General features: G+C 41.6%; 1 protein-coding gene across 1 annotated transcript in view; it reads left to right on the forward strand.

Moving 5' to 3' along the window:
• The window catches only part of CD109 (CD109 molecule), a 98,065-nt gene extending 76,211 nt beyond the window's left edge, over positions 1-21,854 (forward strand). Inside the window, exons 28-33 of the mRNA XM_083377757.1 lie at positions 6-161; positions 253-318; positions 9,558-9,700; positions 16,081-16,237; positions 19,834-19,936; positions 20,579-21,854. Coding sequence (XP_083233883.1) covers positions 6-161; positions 253-318; positions 9,558-9,700; positions 16,081-16,237; positions 19,834-19,936; positions 20,579-20,751 — 798 coding nt within the window. The 3' untranslated portion in view covers positions 20,752-21,854. The remainder of the gene's footprint in view (positions 1-5; positions 162-252; positions 319-9,557; positions 9,701-16,080; positions 16,238-19,833; positions 19,937-20,578) is intronic.
• Positions 21,855-22,550: the final 696 nt, after the last annotated feature.

The raw sequence follows: 22,550 nt of genomic DNA on the forward strand, positions 1-22,550 counted from the left end.
GGTAGGACACTATAGTGGCTCTGCAAGCCTTGAGTACCTTTGCGACACTCACAGCTGATTCTGTGACAGAAATAGATGTGACAGTGATTGCATCCATGGAAGAAAATCCAACTGTTTTCCAAATTGACCATGAAAACCGTTTTGTTCTCAAGACCAAAGAGGTACTGTAGTTAAAAAAAAAGTTTAATTTCAGGCAATTCATTTAGTTTGGAATGTTTTTCTGACCATGTTAAAATCTGCCATTTCTTTTAGTTTCCAGCCGCACAGCCTGTTACACTTGCAATTTCTGCAAATGGCCGTGGTTTTGCTATTTTTCAGGTAGGCATATATAATAATAATTTTCTTTCTCTAAGGATTTTGTATTGAATTAGATACTCCATTTGGTTGGATAATATTTGAATTATCAAGGGTAGAGTCAATATTGAGTACAAACTAGATCTAGAATCAAATCAGAGCTGTTCTTATGACTTTATTACTTTAGATTATTTTCTCCATAAGTAATTCTTTTGTTCAATCTTTTTTAAATTGCTCTGATTACCAATATCATATTAACATAGAATTCTAATTAATTAATTCTAATAATTATGTAACAGACCCAATGTACCTATCATGTTGGAAAATATAGTTTTGGTTCTAATTACTGTGCGTGAATGGTGTTTTCCCAGAAGATAATTGTAATAGCGTTACGATGCCGTTAAATGTCACTTTAAGATTAATATTTTATGTACAGGATGGATCTTCAAAATCAGCAACAGGACTTTTTGATGTGAACAGTTTTATTCTGAACTGCAGTATAGCCTGCAGTTCATAAAAATGAACTCTGTTGACAGACATGTTGTTAACTTCATTTTGGATCTATAGTGGCTTTCAGGAAACCCCCAACATCACTACTATCAGTATTGAAGTGTTGTCTTTTATAAAAATGCTGCCCAGTTCATAATTCAATATAATAATCATGGGCTCCTTGTAAATAGTGTGGAATGTGCTAGCTCAAATTTTCATGCAATTCCTTATTTGGAGCAGTGTCTTCTTCCCTTTCTTCAGCCTTTCTGTTTAAAAATAGTCACTTGATTTTCCAGAGAAGGTCTGCTGTTTCCCTTCTCTTCCCTGCCACAACAATTGTTGCTTAGATTTTTCAGTGTTCATTATATATCTTACTTTTTTAACCCTGGCAAAATGCATGCAAGTCATTCTCTTGTCGGCCAGTAGCTTATTGCTCTTTTGTCCAATTTTGACATTGTACCCAACATAGCAAATCAAATACTGTCTAGTAGTCCTGGGGAAGATGAGAAGGAGAATGAAAACAATTTACAAAATTGGCATGTGAGACCTGTCTCCATATTTGGACTGCTGTCAAAGGAAATTGTGTTCTCTGTGGATCAAAGGGATGCTAGGGACACAAAATCCAGTTAGCATAGAAACTCTAGGCCTGTTTTATATCTTTTTATCTTCAATCCTTGTAAAACAATTGGATTACATGAGCCAAATTCCAGTTGATTAGAATCCAGTACAAATAAGCAGTAGAATACGTGACATTAGCAATGTAAGAGCTGTAATGGACCACAAACAGAATTCGAAGAATAGGTTATGTATAAAATTTCAGAGAGGGCTGGGCTTGTTATAAAATGCTCTTATTTTGGCATCTGCATTTTCAGAAATCATATTTATTTTTATGAAAAAATATACATTTGATAATAACTTCAGGTCCATTAATGAAGGCCAACATTTGAAAATACCGCAGCAGGGAATAAATTGCTCATCCATCATATCTGACAGTGGTGGACTCAGCTGGAATTGTTTTTAACAGCAGTCAAATTGTTAGAAGTTGTCTACACATGCAAAAATATTGCAATCTTATTTAAAAAAACAATCAAAATTGATGTGCTATCAAGTTATTAACAACTTTTAAGAAAAATATAAATAAATATTAGATGCCAAATGCATAGACCCAAACATATACTATCTTGTATTTGTAATTACCACATGGAAAAAGATAGTGTTTTAACTAATCAACTGTCTATAGGTATATGATACTACTGTATATTTATCTATTTTTAAGTAGCATTGCAGCCTGTAGGATTTGAGGACAATATCAGAAATTCCCTTGTATAGGTAAAGATGGGAAAATTCTGTTTGATTCCAATATGAAATCACATGGAGGTGTCGTTCTCAAGTTGAGAGCCAGAAACCACCAATATGCTGATAATACTTAAATTTCCTTTCCTTTCTTACAGACTTAAGGTCTAAAGTTTTTAGGGCCTCTGAATGTCTCCAGATGACACTGGACTTAGATGTGAAGGAATAAAATAAGACATGGCAATTAATAACGCTGGGAGTTGGACATCAGGAGTTGGGAAATTCAGGTAGTCCTCGACTTAGGACCACAATTGAGCCCAAAATTTCTTGCTAAGTGAGACAGTCGTTAAGTGAGTTTTGCCCCATTTTATGACCTTTCTTGCCACAGTTGTTAAGTGAATCACTGCAGTTGTTAAGTTAGTAACACGGTTGTTAAGTGAATCTGGCTTCCCCATTGACTTTGCTTGTCAGAAGGTCGCAAAAGGTGATCTCACGATCCCGGGACACTGCAATTGTCATAAATATGAGTCAGTCCGAATTTTGATCACACGATCATGGGGATGCTGCAATGGCATAAGTCGCTTTTTCATTGCCATTATAGCCTTGAACTAAATGGACTGTTGTCTGTGGAGGACTGCCTGTAATGCTTGTTTTAGAAGGAGACCCCTTTAAGAATCAATTTTGTAGTCTAGTGGGTCTTCTGGATTCAGCATTAACCCTGGAGAGCCACAGCAGTTTTAGCTGATAAAGAATCCTAAAATCCATGCAATGATAACCTCAGGGCTGATTTATTGCCATGCATTTCTTTAGCAGCAGCTCCTGAGAATGAAAATTGCAGCTACTGCTGAAAAGTGGCATCATAAATAGTGAGTGGTATCTCCTGGAGGTCCCATGTTACTCCTGGCTTGGAACAATTTCACTGGTGGCCAGTTGTTTTCCAGACACAGTTCAGAGTGGTCACAATGAAATTTGAAGTCTTATCAGCTGAGGAATGGCCTTTTGAGAGGCCAGCCCTGAGTGCGTTTAGTCTATGGGTTTTTGAGGCCCTAAATGTTTTTGAGGTACATTTAATATTTTCACTTGTTACAGGCAGTCCTTGACTTACGACCACAATTGACCCCAACATTTCTGTTGCTAAGTGGACAGTTGTTATGTTAGTTTTTATGACCTTCCTTGCTATGTTTGTTAAGTGAATTGCTGCAGTTGATAAGACAGTAACCAGGTTGTTAATTGCATCTGGCTTCCCCATTGACTTTGCTTGTCAGAAGGCCACAAAAGCTGGTCACGTGAGCCCCAGGAGGCTGCAACCTTCATAAATATGAACCAGTTGCCAAGCGGGCGAATTTTGATCACATGACCATGGGGATGCTGCAACGGTCATAAGTGTGAAAAACAGCCATAAGTCACTCTTTCCAGTACCATTGTAACTTTGAATGTTCACTAAATGAATGGTAGTCGAGGACTACTGTATATCTTTTGATGACATCCATAAGGATTCAAGGTTTTGGTCTTTAAGTCCTTACATGGCATGGGTCCGGAGTACCTCGGGGACCACCTGCTGCCGGCGTCAACTTCCCTCCGCCCTGTGCGTTCCCACAGAGAGAGCCTCCTCAGGGTGCCTCCGGTCAGAGAATGTCAGCTGGTGGCCCCCAGGGGGAGGGCCTTCTCTGTGGGCGCTCTGGCTTTATGTAACCAACTGCCGGTTGAGCTCCGGATGGCACCAGACCTTCGCTCCTTCCGGCGCAGTCTGAAGACCCATTTATTTGAACAAGCTGGCCTGGCCTGATGGGGGATGTTAGGGTTTTTAATGGGTTTTTATATTGTTATTGTTTTATCTGGGCAATTATTTAATTCTCTTTTAATTTTTGTATCTTCTATTTATATATGCCCTGTTCACCGCCGTGAGTCCTTCGGGAGAAGGGCGGTATACAAATTTAATAAATGAAATGAAATAAATGAAGGAGAAAGGACAGCATATACGTAGTTTAACTAAATAAGGAAATGGGAAAATAATAGATTACCTTTCATTCTTGAAGACTACTTATTCCCTTTCCTTCTGGAGGACAATGGACTGTTATAGAAACTTTTCAAGCAAAGGGCAGTGATTTATTATCCAGGTAATTATTTTTTTCTGCTTTAGCTCAATAAGTACATAAGCCAAATGAAACAGAACTTCTGATCCTTATCCAAAGAGCCATTTCTGTATCACCACAAATCATATAGTCCGCGGCACCTGGGGTGGAAGATGGTTTGTCTCCACATGTAGATGCAGCACTCTAAATTCTGCCATAACTCTTATTAAGAGACTGCTCAGCCAGCGTTTTCTCATTTATGACACAGCTCTTCTGTGCGAAAAACCTTTGCAAGCTGAAGGATTGCTCTTCCTAAAGTATACTAAGGCATAACTTCTAGGCTGGAGAGCATTAAACTCTGCCATTCTTGTTCTTTTATTAACCCCCATCCTTTAAGAATGATTGCAGTTTGTTATTGGGATTGAATTACTCTAAGAAAATAGATAAATTAATAATAATATGACTTATGACTGATTTATAGTCAAACCAAGCAACCTACCCTTTTCTAGTAAAATACTCTAACATTAGAGTTGATATCAGTATGCCAAGGGTATATTAATATGTCAAAATGTACAATAAAAAAATTGAAATGATACATGAAATTCCCATTAAAAAAATCTGTACTAATACAGAATGCAATAATTGCTGGTAACAGCAGCAATTAACATTGCATGACTTATATGAATTACATGTGAGCAGCCTATAAAGAGAGTGCAAAAGTTGGGTTGAAACTTAACATTAAGAAAACCAAGATCATGGCATCTGGTCCTCTCAGTTCCTGGCAAATAGATGGGGAAGAAATGGAGGTAGTGACAGATTTTATTTTCCTGGGCTCCAAGATCACTGCAGATGGGGACTGTAGCCAAGAAATTAAAAGACGCTTGCTCCTCGGGAGGAAAGCCATGACAAATCTAGACAGCACACTAAAAAGCAGAGACATCACCCTATCAACAAAAGTGCATATAGTCAAGGCTATGGTCTTCCCACTTGCAATGTATGGCAGTGAAAGTTGGACAATAAGAAAAGCTGAGAGGCAAAGAATTGAGGCCTTTGAACTATGGTGCTGGAGAAGACTTCTGCGAGTCCCTTGGACTGCAAGGCAATCAAACCGGTCAGTCCTAGAGGAGATCAACCCTGACTGCTCTTTAGAAGGCCAGATCCTGAAGTTGAAACTCAAATACCTTGGCCACCTAATGAGAAGGAAGGACTCACTGGAGAAGAGCCTAATGCTGGGAAAGGTTGAGGGCAAGAGAAGAAAGGGACGACAGAGAATGAGGTGGCTGGATGGAGTCACTGAAGCAGTAGGCATGAGCTTAAATAGACTCCAGAAGATGGTAAAGGACAGGAAGGCCTGGAGGAACGTTGTCCATGGGGTCGTGATGGGTCGGACATGACTTCGCAGCTAACAACAACAAGCCTATAAAGAATGATCACATTTGGAATTTATGAGTAGATGAACTGAAGCAATAATGTATTTTACTATCATTACATCATGTGCAAAGTGGAACCTGTCCCTTCATTTAGAGTTAGCAACGGCAATGCTACCAGTTGTAATTCAAGTCAAAAGCAACCCTTCAACCATGTCTAGCTATTCATTATTAGTGCAATAGACTTCCTGATTTATGCCTATACAGGATTGGGCAGAAAAATGGGGAGAGAGAAGTTTTTTAAACATCTGGCAGGAATGAATCATGTCATTTGAGAACTCCATTTCATTTTTTGAATTTCTTCTGAATAGTGTATTATATTAAATAGCAAAGTCTAATGACCATCCACTTCCGAGAGAGATGCCAGTTTTGGTACATTTTTCCATAAAACTGATTTTTCAAAGAATCTTACATATTTTTCCTGTAATTTTTTTATTATTTTGCATCCATAAATAAGTTCTTTTAATTGCATTCAAAAATTCGAATGGATGCTCAAATAGTCTGAATCTTTATCAATAAAGGAGAATATTTGTAACTCAGAGTTGAAATGAGGAGTCCTTGGTGTTCTCTGAGCTTGGTTGTTTTCTTGCAGATATTTCATTACCCAAACTAGGTAACATCTAGCACCCCTCACCTTTATTTCCCTTGGATAAAACAGAACTATGCTTTCTGTGTGTCTACTGTTGATAAACATATAGACTGCTCTCCAGGATATAAGGAAAACAACTATTTATTCAACTTTTAAAAAATAAAGATAGTTCTGTATCTAGTTTGAATCTTTCTGACTGCATCCATGTAATTTTTTTTGTCAGCAAGGTGATTTCCAATTATCTTCTTCAGAGATATTTTTCAGCTTTCAGCCTAGTGAGCAGCCCTGATTTTTCAATTCTATATATGCCAATAAAGTGAAAAAATGTAGCCTAATGAGACACTAGCATGCTTAATGTGTGTGTGTGTGTGTGTGTTTCATTCCTGAAGCAAGTGAATACATTTGGTTTAGTTTTTATTTAGTTTTATTCAGTTTAGTTTTATTTGACATTAGGGCTTTAGTAAAACCCAAGTCAGGAATGTGTGAATCTTCCCACCCATTCTCACACCTGCTGAAGTTCGTTTTTTAAAATGCAAGCTCATTAGCATTCTGTTTTCTTCCTCAAAGCTTAATGCAGCAGCCAGAGAAAATGCTACCAAAAATTTCTTAATGAAAATAACCCTTTAACCATAAACCTTCATCCAGACATCTGTTTAAGATCCAGCCATAAGGATAAACACGAGAGAGTAAAGATTCCTGGACTGAAGGCAGTTTTCCAAATTTTTGATATTTTTTTTTTAATAATGCTTTCACAAGGAAGCTCCTTGTTTTCAATAATTGCTGAAGTAGTTCTAGAAGTGTAAACTCTTGCAGTTTCATAAATGTGAAGGATACCATCTTCCTGCCATTAATCTTGGAAAAGCATTGGAGATTCTTTCCAATCAAGAACTGGCAAAACTAAGGCCACGTTAATACATTAGGATAAGCCAAGGTTAATTTTAACTTTGGTTTAAGCCACAGTGACTACATTTACATATATATGGCTTGGCCATAACCATAACCAGTGGTTTAATATGTGTGTTAAACATTCTATTTCAAGCATCTTTCATGAAGACTAAAACTACGGTACCTCCTATTCACTTAGGTAAAATTTTGCTGTTTCTGTATGCAATAAACAAGAATTGTAGGTAGATGAGAAAGATGAATTTTAAAATGGCAAGTGTTTTTGAAAATGAACCTGGACGTGACATGCTAAGGAGAATATTCACTTTCTGATTTACTTAAAGTTTGCTCGAGCTTCCAAGTTTGCAATGTTTTACCTGACCATGAAGAAATTTTACTACAGAAATTCAAATGTATAAATTTATAACATGTAAAATATATGTACACAGGCATAAATTTAGCATTTGTGGTAAAATTGCACATTTTAATAACATACTAAATGAACAGTAGAAGACAAACTGTACATAGTACAAAGGTAAAATTTCTGCAAATGTGAATGCATACTTACTAATGCAGATTTTTTTAATGAATTAATGTCATTCTTGTTTCTTGCAACTACATAGACAGGCCTATGCAGTTTTCTTGACAAGATCTTTTGGAGTGGTTTGCCTTTAATCAGTAAATCAAACTGTTCTCATATAGCTGTCAACATATTCAAAATAAGAAACTAGTGAATATGGCAAGTGCAGAACTTCATAACAAAGTGTTTTTGGCAGAAATAATAATTTCCAGAAAATTCTGATAACCAGCTATTAATCTTCCTGTTCATGGCTTTAGATTTCCCCCCTTTTTCCTTGCAGGTAGCTGTTTGCATCTCCCCAAGAGTGCTTAATCACAACATAAAACTGATATAAAAACTGATGCAAAATATGCACCACACTATTGTTTAACTAAATGAGAGACTATGCCCTTTAGAAAAATATAGTTGGCTTATCTTTCTAGTTTTGGAGTTCAGCAGCAGAAATCATTTTTTTTAAAAAAAAGATAAAAGGTGGAATTACAAAATGACACAATTGGTTTGAGTCATTGACTCAGATGTGGAATACTTACATAATCTTATTCACCATCAATCATAAAAGCAGTAGATAGATAGCCTAGGGCAGTGATTGCGAACCTTTTAGAGACCGAATGTCCAAACTGCAACCCAAAATCCACTTATGTAACGTTGGGTGCCAGGTGGGTGTGGCTCATTGGGTAGGTGTGGTCCATTGGGTGGGCGTGGCCCACTGGGTGGGCGTGGTTGCTGTGGTAATGGTAGACTGGGTGGGACTAAAAATCAATTCCAACTTTTTGAGATCGTTTTTTTCCCATGAGAAGTTGAAATTGATTGATTGATTGAACCTTTTTTTTTTGCACATGGCGGCGGAGGCCCAAAGTGAAAAGGTTTTATAAAACCCAGCTGAAGGCCTAGGACTGGGGCGATGGCGCATGTACCCACAGAGAGGGCTTTGTGTGCCTGCCACCTGTGGCATGCCTGCCATAGGCTCACCACTCCGGGCCTAGGGAAATCAGTATTTCCATAATAGAAGTGAGTCTTTAAGGAAAGATGTGTGATTTGACATAGGAATAGGCAAATGTGTATGAACTGTGTCAGAGGTTCCAGACATCTTGAATGATGTTTTGTAGTTTCCAGAATTATATATTGACATGGATGTCAGTCATTATGAGTGTACCAGCTAGTGAATATATGGATGTACGTTGCATGGATATCTACCACTAAAGATAAAGGTAAAGGTTCCCCCGCACATGCGTGCTAGTCGTTTCCAACTCTACCACTACCACTACTCCTGTCTAAATTGTCATATCAAGATACCTTTTAAACTGTGTTGGTAAAATTCTTTCTGCCTATGAGAGCATATCTTGCTTTGCCCTGTTTGCAGCAGGCCAGGCTGGGTAAGAAAACTGGGCTGATGTTGGAACCAACTGAAAGCATGCTTGATCATTCTTTTGTAGGCTTTTCTTTCTTCATGAGTTTATTTTTGTTTAGGGCCAAGAAGGAATCAAAAATTGAACATAAAATTTCTTCCAGTGAAATAGCTGTTTAAGAAGCTATCCTGCCTGTATGTTGATCCAGATGTTTCTGAATTGCCAGTAAATTTTTATGATTTTGCTTTTCTTGGCAGATACTGAAACGATAGCATTTTGGGTGATGACAACATTTTGATTTATTTCCAACTTGATTTGACCACGTTCACAGCAGGTCCAATCAGAAGAAAGCATATTTGATTTGTTGTTTTGAAGCGCTTTTGATAGATTTGTTTTGAGAACTTGAAACTGAAAGTTTTATTTCAGAAAAGGCTGCAAAATGTCCATTTATTTTTTGACTGCAAGTTACAGTATTGCATATATGAATTTAATCTGATAAACTATGAAATAGCTGTTATTACTCTTTTCTACAAATCACTGCTTTCTTCACTGAATATCATCATTTTTATTTTTGCAATTCTATAGCTCAATGTTATATACAATACAATACATTCACATACCAGCAAAAGACGTAGATCTGCACAAAATCAAGACGCTTTTGACTTAGATGTCTATGTAAAGGATGACAAAGAAGACATAAACAGGTTAACTTTAAATGTGTGTACCAGGTAAGTAAATGTATTAAGCTATCCATTCTCTTTTATTTACAATTTTTAAAATCACTTTTAAGCTGATTCTCCCTTTAACTAATATATCTTTATAAAATATTTCAGAGAAATCAAAGTTTATGCATAGCACTCCATTATATTTTGCCAGGTGTTCTAAATGAATGAACGAATGAATGTATGAATGAATGAAACAAAAAGTCTTACCAAAGTTAAAGCTTAGTTAAATCTACTATAAAGAGACAGTTCAGTTCATAAGTTCTTCCCTCAGGCTTTAGGGTATGTACAGCTTAGCTTGTGCTTTAGTCTTGCACTGAATGAGTTCTGTATTTTTACCTGCCATCTTTTTACTATTTTTAAAGACCTGTTTTTGTTTTTATGCCTTTACTAGCTGCACAGATATGATTAAGATAGGCAGCCATATAAACTTATATATTTGTCCCCCAATAAAACCTTGGCATTCCCCTGAACACGATGTAGGCCAGTCATTTTGTTGGTTGGCTTTCTTTTTTCATATTGGTTTGATATATACTGCTCAAAAAAATAAAGGGAACACTTAAACAACACAATGTACTGTATTTAATAGTAAGATGTCTTATTTTGTGTTCCCTTTATTTTTTTTGAGCAGTATAAAATAGCAGTAGCACTTGGACTTATGTACCTCTTTACAGTGCTTTACAGCCCTCTCTAAGCGGTTTACAGAGCCAGCATATTGTCCCCAACAATCTGGGTCGTCATTTTGCTAACCTCGGAAGGATGGAAGATTGAGTCAACCTTGAGCCAGTCAGGATCAAACTCCTGGAGTGAACAGTGAGTTAGCCTGCAGTACTGCATTCTAACCACTGTGCCACCATGGCTCTTATCTATAAATTGATTATAACTATTTAAGTATTACCCATTACTATTTAAGTATTACTGTTTTTCTTCTACAATTATAACAAGGGCATAATTAAAACCATGTTTGGTTATTTGCTTTCAATAGAGCTGGTGATTCACCCACAGGTGGTTTTATTTTTTTAGACTCGGGCACCAACTTCAAACCACAGTACTTCCTATCATGTATTGCTGAACTTTGGAAGTCACCATCACACGACATAAAGTTGACTGCCCATTTGGGCTGTGTTAAAAGAGACTAAAATTAAGGGACGATAAAGCTATCAGGAGCTATTAATCTGTTTAGCTATATATTATCAAAAGAAATATCTCTCGTTGTCAGTCACAGAAAAAAGGAGAAAGGTGCTGCTGTTTACTTATCGCTGGATCTTCTTAAAGGCATGTGGTTGGAGAATGATGGCCGCCCTAGCGTGTCCTTTGCTCTGATCTTACATGATTGTTCTGTTCTTAGAGTGTACTGAATTCCTATCCAGATATGATCTGCGTTTAGTGATTCATGCTTCCAGACTCAAGAGCTTTGCTTAGGCAAGTGAGTCTTTTTGTAAATTTCCTCCATACGGGTAGTCCTTGATGTAATCATTTGTTTAGTGACTGTTTGAAGTTACAACAGCACTGAAAAAGAATGACCTATGATTGGTTCCACCACTTACGGACTACCACAGCATCCCATAGTCACATGATCAAAATTTGTGCACTTGGTAAGTGGGGATGTATTTACCATGGTTGCAGCATCCCAGGGTCATGTGATTGCCACTTGTGACGTTCCCAGCTTGCTTCTAATAAGCAATGGGGCAAGTCAGAGTCATTCAAGGACCTCATGATTCACTTAACGATGGCAGTGATTCACTTAAAAACTGTAGCAAAAAGGTGGTAAAATCAGTCACTTAACATTTTGCTTAGCAACGGAAAATCTGGCCCCAATTGTGGTCATAAGTGAGGACTACCTGATAACAAGAAATAATTATTTTACTCGGTTCCCCAGCATTCAGAGCACAAATCTGAGAGGTGCTTTGTTGAAAAATTATGGCAGAAATTTCCTGTTCATGTTAAATGGGTGTGTTCTGACATGCCATTAAAAAACTTTTGTCCTTGCTGTTTGATGCTTTCACTTCACTTGTCCTCTCAGTCGTTCCTGTCATAATGTTACAGTTGGAAATCAGTATTTGTTTTTGATTTAGATATCTGGCTCCTTTAAAATGGGTGGGGGAGTGATGTACCATATATACTTGAGTATAAGCCGAATTTTTCAGTCCACTTTTTTTGGGCTGAAAACTCCACTTCGGCTTATACTCCAGTCAACAAAAAAAAAGAACTGTCCCTTCGTTCGGAACAGGCTGCTGAGAGAAGGGAGGGCTGGGCTCCGGGGTCTGGCGTTCGCCCGCCAAACAGCTGATGGGCGCAGGCGTGGCCGGGCTGTCTCTGGAGCCGCGCGGGTTCCACCGGCGTTCAGCGTTCGCCCGCTGAACAGCTGACGGGCGCGGGCGTGGCGGGGCTGTCCCCGGAGCCGGGCGGGATCCACCGGCATTTGGTGTTCGCCTGCCGAACAGCTGACGGGCGCGGGCGTGGCCGGGCTGTCCCCGGAGCCGGGCGGGATCCACCGGCATTGGGTGTTCGCCCGCCGAACAGCTGACGGGCACGGGCGTGGCCGGGCTGTCCCTGGAGCCGGGCGCCTTCCACCGGCGTTCAGCGTTCGCCCGCCGAACAGCTGACGGGCGCGGGCGTGGCCGGGCTGTCCCCAGAGCCGGGCGGGATCCACCGGCATTGGGTGTTCGCCCGCCGAACAGCTGATGGGCGCGGGCGTGGCCGGGCTGTCCCCAGAGCTGGGCGGGATCCACCGGCATTGGGTGTTCGCCCGCCGAACAGCTGACGGGCGCGGGCGTGGCCGGGCTGTCCCCGGAGCCGGGCGGGATCCACCGGCATTGGGTGTTCGCCCGCCGAACAGCTGATGGGCGCGGGCGTGGCCGGGCTGTCCCCAGAGGTAAACTTCGTGACCCACCCAGCCCATGCATAAAACAGAAATGAAAAGTCTTAAAAAAGTTTTGCGCGGTTAAATAAACAGCATTTGCATATTGTTTCTCCATGGAGCACCGACAAAATTCGCTCGAATTAAGGAACGTGGGGAGCTAAAGAATCGGGCTATAGGGAATGTCTGGCATGACGGGCAACCCTGGGAAACACGAGGACTGTAGTGCAGTGGCGTAGCGTGGGGGGTGCAGGGGGGGCCGGCCGCACCGGGCGCAACATCTGGGGGGGGCGCGACCGGCGGGCTAGGGCAAGGCTGCTCGCGAGCGAGGGGTATCTGTGCCTGCGCCGACACAGAAACGCTTCTCTCTCCGGGTGGGGGAAGGCTCGGCGGCTCCCTGGGTCTATATACGCCTCTGTATGCGCACGCCGCCTCGCGCTCCCGCGAACGAGAAAGAAAGAACGGCAGCGTCTGTGAGCCTCGCCAGCGGCGGCGTTCCTCGGTGTGGGCGTGCCTGCGTCTTTGGGTGTGAGGCTTTCGGAGAGGCTGCCTTTGGCTCCTGGTACTTGCAGCCGGTTTAAAAGAAATGAATTCTCGCCCGCTTTCACAGACTTGTTCTTTTACACCGGCTGCAAGTACCAGGAGCCAAAGGCAGCCTCTCCGAAAGCCTCACACCCAAAGACCAGGCACGCCCACACCGAGGAACGCCGCCGCTGGCGAGGCTCACAACATCTGGGGGGGCGCGACCGGCGGGCTAGGGCAAGGCTGCTCGCGAGCGAGGGGTATCTGTGCCTGCGCCGACACAGAAACGCTTCTCTCTCCGGGTTGGGGAAGGCTCGGCAGCTCCCTCTCTATGCGCACGCCGCCTCGCGCTCCCGCGAACGAGAAAGAAAGAACGGCAGCGGCGGCGCCCCCGGAGAAACCTACCCCGAGGCTGCGGCCGATTTTTCCTTCTCCAGGCCTCTGCCGCCCGTTTCTGTCTGACACACACACACACACACGCACGCACGAGGGGGAGAAACAACGCTCTGGGCGGCAGAGGCCTGGAGAAGGAAAAATCAGATTACCCCTTCCACACGTAAAACTTCCAGTTTAATTACAAAGGAAGAAGAGAGAAACTTAGATCAACAGCTCACCTTCATTTCCTCTAGGTCGCAAGGGGAAAAATAAAAATCAAAGATCCTTGGAAGTAATGGTTGGAAAAGTTTGCAAGTCTTTGGGAAAGTTCAAGAAGTGAAAGGAATACCCTCCTCTTGAAAGACCAGATAAGGCAGACAGGGAGATGAAGAGTTCAACCGAGTTTCCTCTTTTGTTCAGGCATCTGCACCCGCTGCTTTTAAACTCGCCGGGCGCTGCAACGGCACCCGTTTTCCCCGGCGAGTTTTCCCTACCTGGCCCCTGCAGAATCGCGGCGGCGCCCCCGGAGAAGCCTACCCCGAGGCTGCGGCCGATTTTTCTTTCTCCAGGACTCTGCCGCCCAGAGCGTTGTTTCTCCCCCTCGTGCGTGCGTGGGATGAGGCGAGAAACCAACAGCCTGCGTCCGTCTCTCTTTATGTATATTTCTGTATATATCTTATCTCGGGATCTAGACCTTTCGAAGGAGAAGGGGCGGCTGGAGTTCGTGAGTTGCTGTGGGACCCAAGGGTTGGGGGAAGAGAGATGGGAGGGAAAAGGGGAGAAACCTGCCGCTGGCTAGTTCTTTGTCTGATCGGGGAGCCTGAACAAAAGAGGAAACTCGGTTGAACTCTTCATCTCCCTGTCTGCCTTATCTGGCTTTTTGAAACGCACCACCGGCTGCTCCGTCCAGAAGCCCAGATTCGGGAGGGCTGCTTGGCTTCCACTTGAGCCCATCTATGTCCGCGAGCCCCCCCCCCACTACCCCTAGACCTCCGCCGCCGCCGGAGGCTGGATCCGCGCTCCGCAGCAGCAGGGCGCGGATCCAGCCGGCGGCAGAGGCTTGTGGAGCACGGATCCAGCCTCCGCCGGCATGCAGGCAAATCCTGCTAAAGGGCTTTCCCCCCCCCCACTGGATCCGTGCTCCGCAAGCCTCTGCCGGCGGCAGGGCACGGATCCAGCCGGCGGCAGAGGCTTGTGGAGCACGGATCCAGCCTCCGCCGGCATGCAGGCAAATCCTGCTAAAGGGCTTTCCCCCCCCCACTGGATCCGCGCTCTGCAAGCCTCTGCCGGCGGCAGGGCACGGATCCAGCCGGCGGCAGAGGCTTGTGGAGCACGGATCCAGCCTCCGCCGGCATGCAGGCAAATCCTGCTAAAGGGCTTCTCCCCCCCCACTGGATCCGCGCTCCGCAAGCCTCTGCCGGCGGCAGGGCGTGGATCCAGCCGGCGGCAGAGGCTTGCGGAGCGCGGATCCAGCCGCCGGCGACAGAGGCCTGCCTGCTTCTTTCCGCCGCGGAACGAAGCAGCCTGCCTCCCCAAACCTCCCCAAACCTCCCCAAAAGAAGCAGGCAGGCAAGGCACGGAGATCCGGAGACCTGCCGACGTTTGGGGAGGTGCCCAAACCTCCCCAATCATCAGCAGGTCTCCGGATCTCCGTGCCTTGCCTGCCTGCTTCTTTCTGCAGCGGAAAGAAGCAGGCAGGCAAGGCACGGAGATCCGGAGACCTGCCGACGTTTGGGGAGGTTTGGGGAGGTGCCCAAACCTCCCCAATCATCAGCAGGTCTCCGGATCTCCGTGCCTTGCCTGCCTGCTTTCTGCAGCGGAAATTAGCAGGCAGGCAAGGCACGGAGATCCGGAGACCTGCTGACGTTTGGGGAGGTTTGGGGAGGTGCGCGCGCACCTCCCCAAATCTCCCCAAACTTCGGCAGGTCTCCGGACGGCGGCGGCTTGGGAGAGGTGCGCGCGATCCTGGAAGCACCGAAGCCTCGGCCGCGCGCAAGTCCTCGGTAAGCTCCGGGCGGTCACTTGCTTCGCGTCTCCTGAGGGAAGGGGGGGCGACTGGAGCGGGCGTGTTTCCTCGCCTGCTGGGCGCCGCGATTTGCCCGGGGAACGCGCGGGCCCTGAATGGCAGCGTGGAGCGAGGAAGCGGACAGCCAGGGCTTCCCCGAGAGCCGCGGCCACACAGGGTATTCCTGTGTATTCAGGCTTGCAAAATGGCGGATCGAGCCTCTGCTGGCGGCGGAGGCTTGCAGAACGGCGGATCGGCTTATACTCGAGTCACGAACTTTTTCCAGTTTTTGGGGGTGAAAATGGGGGTCTCGGCTTATACTCGAGTCGGCTTATACTCAAGTATATACGGTATTTTATTTTTAAATTTTATAGGCTGCCCATCTTACCACAGGATAACTCTGGAGGGCTTAGAATACTATATATAGAAAACACTATAAATAAAATTGCAGTGTGTAGTTATTTATGTTGTTCTATAGATTTATTTTCCTCCAGTACAAATGGAGGGGCTTTTTCAATTTCTGTACTTCACTTCTATATTAAGAATTAATAACATTGCATGCTTGTGTGTGCATATGTGCATGCACAGTTATTTCTATGTAAATCGTTCTTTTTTCTTTGTTAGATATCTGGGTACTGGCTCATCTTCAAGAACTGGCATGGCTCTCATGGAGATTGGATTACTGAGTGGCTTCTCTTTGTCACCCAGTTTTGTGTCATTAGATGCCCCAGTGAAAAAGGTGGAAAAAGATGAAGGCAAAATCCATTTATATCTGGACTCTGTAAGTTGAAATGGGAACATACTGGTCAGAATGATGATGAAGCTTTGGTTCAAAACCTAAAATTATAAAAGGGTTTTTTTAAAAAAATTATCATTTAAAATAAACATTATATTTTGTCAACAAAATTTTGAGGTAACTTAATTGGAATCTTCCAGTTCATTCAGGGGAGGCCGTATTTTATGAAGTATACTTGTGTAAGTTTGGCCAAGTATTGTAAGAATATGTAGAGACAGATGTTTAAGATTGAAAAGACTAAATTAAAATTATTAAGTTATAGGCTCTAATTGGAAGCCTTCATACTTAAGGAAAAGAGAAACAGGAATGAAGAAGTGTTATAGCCAACTTGATTTTTCTGTTTCGGGACCATAGTGCAAGCATCTCTGTGTTTACTCAGGATGAAGAATAAAGTATAAGATAGAGGCATGAAACGTGAATTCACATGGTACAGGTAGTCCTCGCTTAATGACCACTTGATCAGTGACCATTTGAAGTTACAACAGTGCTAAAAAGCAACTCAGCCAGTCTATCAAGTTGCATGTTTTGCATTTCTGGAGATAACTAGTAAAAAAAAATATTTAGATACAAAGTGGCAGTCATATAATCATGATTTGAGTGCTTGGCTTCACTTAATGACTTCTATTGTTTTATCAATATTAAAACAAATAAAAATAGGAAATTAAGGGAAGGAAAAGGGGGGAAAGAAAATATGAAGTACAAGAGAAGAAAAAAAGCATTGACTTCCGACTATTTTTAGCATAGTACAAGATAACATTCCAGCTTCAACTTTTTACTTTTATATTTTATTTATTTATTTATTTATTTATTTATTTATTTATTTATTTATTTATTTGATTTATATACCGCCCTTCTCCTGAAGGACTCAGGGCGGTGTACAGGGCAATAAAAATAAGAATACAGGATACAAGATTTAAAGTTAAGTGATTGTGCCCAATGTGGTAGGTTAGTTAAAATAATGTTAAAACCCAAACCCATCAGGCCAGGCCGGCTTGTTCGAATAGATAAGTTTTTAGATCACGCCGGAAGGAGCGAAGGTCGGGGGCCATCCGGAGTTCAGCCGGTAAGCGGTTCCAAAGGATTGGTGCACCCACCGAGAATGCTCTCCCCCTGAGGGTCACCAGCCGACATTCTCTGACCGGTGGTACCCTGAGGAGGCCCTCTCTGTGGGAACGTACAGGACGGAGGGAAGTTGACGCCGGCAGTAGGTGCTCCCGTAGGTAATGTAAAGAGCATTGCAGTAGTCTAGACGAGAGGTCACAAGTGCATGAGTGACTGTACGCAAGGCATCCAGGTCCAGATAGGGTCGCAACTGGCGCACCAGACGAACCTGGGCGAAGGCCCCTCTAGTCACAGCTCCTATATGATCTTCTAAGGAGAGCTGTGAATCTAAGAGGACACCCAAATTGCGAGCCTTATCTACGGGGGGTAATAACACCCCCAATATTAAGAGATGGGATAATCTGAATTTCCTGACATGCCGGTATGTACAGCCATTCAGTCTTGTCCGGGTTGAGTTGAAGCCTGTTCCTCCCCATCCAGACCCGGACCGCTTCCAGGCAACGGGACATCACGTCGAGGGCATCACTGGGGTGGTTTGGGGTCGAGATGAAAAGCTGGGTATCGTCAGCATACTGATGATATCCCACTCCAAAACCACGGATGATCTCACCTAGCGGCTTCATATATTAATATATATTATATTAGTATATAACTAGTCATTTCTATAACAACAAATTTATCTAACTGGCAAAACCAAAGTCAAAGTTTCATTTTTTTTCATCACAAGCACAAAATCCAGAAGTGATATCCAAATAAAAAACATAATTACCCACCTAGAGCAAAGCAGACCAAGCTACAAATTACTGAAAATACTAAACTACAACCACAACTTTCTACCCTTATGTTTCTCCGATAAATTTTTTTTTAAAAAAGATACTCCACACTTTCTTATTTTTGTTTGTTTTAGCAGCCTTCTTCCTTATTAACACTGAAGAAATCCCCAAAATAGCATAGATCTTCAAACAGGCTGTTGCTAAAGAAAGCCTCTTTTAGCTTAATAAAGATTAATAGTCCTTAAAATGATTAAGAAATGAAAGGCACAGTTTACTGCCCATTTGAAAAATAAATTCCAAAACAGCTGCTGCTTCAACAACTTGCAGCCCTACACCCCAGTTTTTGGCATGCAGGCTGCTTTGAAGCACAGGTCCTGAAGCTACTTGCAGACCTTTGCTGTATCAGAGGATCCTGAGGGATAATTCTAGGACTTTCCCTAACTCTGGAGAGTCATATAAACTGAAGGAATGCCGGTTCCTTCTGTTGGTTGTTGAAAAAGATCCTTCAGGGATCCCTCCCTGGGCGTGCAGTCAGTGTGCCATCTGTTCACTGGAAGTCATGATTTGGGAGCTTGGCAACAGTGCTCATTTATGCAGTCTTGTAGTCACATGATTGCCATTTGCAACCTTCACAGCCTGTTTCCAATAAGCAAAATCAATGGGAAAGCCTGCAGAAAGTTACAAGTCATGCTCACATGATATTGTTCTTAAAGACATTGCTGCTGAGCAACAGAGTTGTTGGTCACAGCTGCAGCCAATAAGTGTAATGTAACTGGTTTAGTTTAGTCTAGTCCTCATTCAGCAACCCAGTCACTAAGTGGAAAATCATGTGACTATGATTTTACTTCAGGTTTTCTTTGCTTTACAGTGTCAGAAGGATATGAGCAGACAGACAGATGAGCCCAAAAGGTGGGGAAGGTTTCCAGAATGTGACTCACAAGGAAGCCTGATAAAAGGAAGCCTGATAAATTTTGTAGCCCCTTTTCCCCCACTAATCCTCACCTATTGGAATACTCATACCAGTGTTGAAATAATTAACAAGAGGAAAGTTGATGTTTGTCTTGACAGGAAGGGATTACAAGACAATAAGTGGGTAAACAATGGAGAATGCACATTGAAAGTAATGTGGTGTTGGTTGTTTGCCTAGCAGTTCAGGACTGGGTGCTCCAGACCTTAGAAGGCAATCAAAAGCCAAAAGTGTGAAACTGATCAAAGTCTTGTCAGTTACAGGCAACAGCTGCAAGCTGGCTAATTAAGGTCCAAATTAGCACATTTGTGCCTCAGAGAAAAGCAATTCAGGAAGTGATAACTTGTTTAACCAATCCTTCCAGTCTGGGGTGTATGGAACTAAAAGGGGTCAGGCACAGGATAATATGCAGTTGATCAATTGATCACAGGCAGTTGATCTATCCATATTTACTTTCAAAACAAGTAGGGAAATAAGAATAAATTTTGGTGAGCATGATTCTGTAACAGATATGGACTGTTGCGTTTATGTGTATGAATCAGCTCCTGTTTGTGATTCTGTAATGCAATATGTCTACTCTTATTGGTAAATTACAGATAGGATTGCGAGAAAGGACAGCCATTTGTAAACATATAGCTGTATCTACTGTTCTGGGTAATGCAGTTAAAGATGGATGCATAGAAAGTTTATTTTTAAAAAATATTAAACATTTAGTTTTTCATATGTATTCATTATGGAAGCATATAGTCCTCTCTGAAAGTTATCTTTTTTTTTTGTAGTTAAACGAAACACAGGTTTGTGTGGATATTCCAGCTGTGAGAGACTTCAAAGTGGCAAATACCCAGGATGCTTCAGTGACTGTGATGGATTATTATGAACCCAGTATGTGTCGATCACTTATATGCATTCAGTGCTCAAGTATGCAGTTTAGATGGGAAAGACGAACTGTTCTATGTTAAGGAAGGACCAGATTCAATTAGTTACAGTAAAGACTTTTCATGAGAAATAAGCATGACTGGAAACCACAGGCACTTAAATAATGTTAATTCTCTTAAACCTTGAAGAAGGGGGAGGTGGTGAGGAGAGGGCAGTGTTCGGTGGAACATAACGTCCATTAAATTTATGTTCTCTGAAAGATTGATATTTTAGGATATAATTCTTCAAACAAGAATGATTTTGTTACTTAAAGCATTCCTCCTTTCAATAAATTTAGCAATAGTTCAGATTCATGGATACGTAGTAAAAAAAGGACTTTTATTCATCTGCTCAAAATAGAAAATTGAAATTAGGGCATCATACCTAACAGCAATAGCAATAGCACTTAGACTTATATATTGCCCCATAGAGCTTTATAGCACACTCTGGGTGGTTTACGATATCAGCATATTGTCCCCAACAATCCGGCAGAGTACAGTGGTGAAGTTTTATGATAGTTTTGCTTCTGACATTGTTTCATCAGCATATAAATATCATTGTTTGAAAAGTTGGGCCTTAACAACTTTGCTTTTCAATTGGTCATAATAGGGAGAAGAACAGTGAAAAGCTACAACTCCCGGGTGATGCAGAGTTTGTCATCTTGTACTTTCTGTGAAGATGAGGAATGTAATTTTTGTGAAACAGATGGCTGTTTATCAGTTTCTCTCTCTTTTGAATTGTTAGTACTTCTAGTGCTATCAACTTGCTATGTAGTTGCCTGATTTAATAACTGGGTGACTGACACTTATTGCACTGCTGAGAATTCCATTGATTGTATTTTCCTCTACAAGGAGAGTCTGGACCCTGTAAAAATTGACTTATGGGTCTAAACTCTGAGCAAGGATTTGCATCTCAAATTAAATAAGGGTAAGTTGCTCAGAATGGATAACTTCACGTTTGTACCATTTTTGTTTTCATTGGCATCTTCTGTACGGGTGTTTCTCACCCTTGGCAATTTTAAGATGTGTGAGCTTCAAATCCCAGAATTTCCCAGAAAGCAAATTCACACAGTTTAAAATTGCCAAGATTGAGAAACACTGTTCTTTATCTATTAAATGCTTAGGGACTTGCTGCAAAATTTTATATGATGCATATGTTTGTCTAGTAATGTCTGAAGAGCTCTTACTTCTAATAAATGTATATAAGATTACAGCCTAAACTATTTTCTTCAGTGAAATAGTGGAAATTCTAGACTCTAACCTTGGCTGTGAATTAGATAATATTAAATTAAAACTGCTTTGTCTAAATCTTTAACCATTTTTTAAAAATTTAAGGCATGTCTGAATGAGGTCAAACTGATATTCAGGAAAAAAACTGAAATAAGAGTATATATTTTATATTAGTTTCTTATTTTTATAGTAAATTTGAGAGTTTTTAAAAGGAATCTTTTTTAGTTTTAATATTTACACCATATATTATTTAAGCATTACATTCCTAATTTATGGGATTTAGTTTACAGTGCATTTCAAGCTAACACTTAATTTATAAGTGTTATTGATTGTACTGGCACAGGATTGAATCTCACCTTTAAAGCAGTTGAATAAGTACTTTGGCCAGATTAACATTCATTGCAATAATTGCTGATTTCCTCAGTTATGTTCTAAAAATCTAAATTCCTCTTATATGCATTGATTGTAGAATGTGCACATAAGGAGATATACTAAAGCACAGCTCAAAAAAACCCATTTTGAGTAGCTGATCATAATGGATACTTGAATAGTCATATTATGAAAAATGCTTAAACTTCTAAAAACAAAATATGCCTCATTATGTGTTGGAGTATGTGATTTTTGTATGTGTATTAAAGGTAAATATAAGAAAGCAACAGATTTATGATCAAGGTTTCTTTTTAATTTGAAATTTTGTATTCTTCTTTTTAACAGTATGGCATTTACTGCTTGTCCTAATTGTTGATAGAGAGTAAGATAAAGCAGTTTAGTGGGTTGTTTCAAACTGAACCCATCTTGTCCTGCCAATTCTATGGACAAGGAAACTAGAAGACTAGTCCAATAGGAACTCTTCCTCTGAGGAAACTTTTATGTTAAGTTACTCAGAGAACACCTTGCAGAGCAAGAAAGAATAGCAGTATATGGAGGTAGTTCTCGCCTTGCAATCATTTGTTTAGTGACTGTTACAACTGCAGTGAAAAAAGTGACTTATGATCATTACAACATGCCTGTAGTCTAATGATCAAACTTTGGATGCTTGGCAACTGGCATGTACTTATGATGGTTGCAAGTGATGTGGGGTCATGTGATCACCTTTTATGACCTTCTGACAAGCAAAGTCAATGTGGAAGCCTGGTTCACATAATAACTGTGTTACTAACTTAACAACTGCAGTGACTGACTTAAGCAAGGAAGGTTGTAAAATGGGCAAAACTTACTTAACAACTGTCTTAGCAACAAATTTTGGGCTCAGTTGTGGTCGTAAGTCAAGGACTATCTCAATAGGAACAAACAAAATATTGACATTGAGATGGGTGGAATCAAGTCTCTGTCAGTCTAAATAGAACACCTAG

This window comes from Vipera ursinii (genome assembly GCF_947247035.1).
Source record: "Vipera ursinii genome assembly, chromosome: 1".
In the NCBI taxonomy this organism is placed as follows: domain Eukaryota; kingdom Metazoa; phylum Chordata; class Lepidosauria; order Squamata; family Viperidae; genus Vipera; species Vipera ursinii.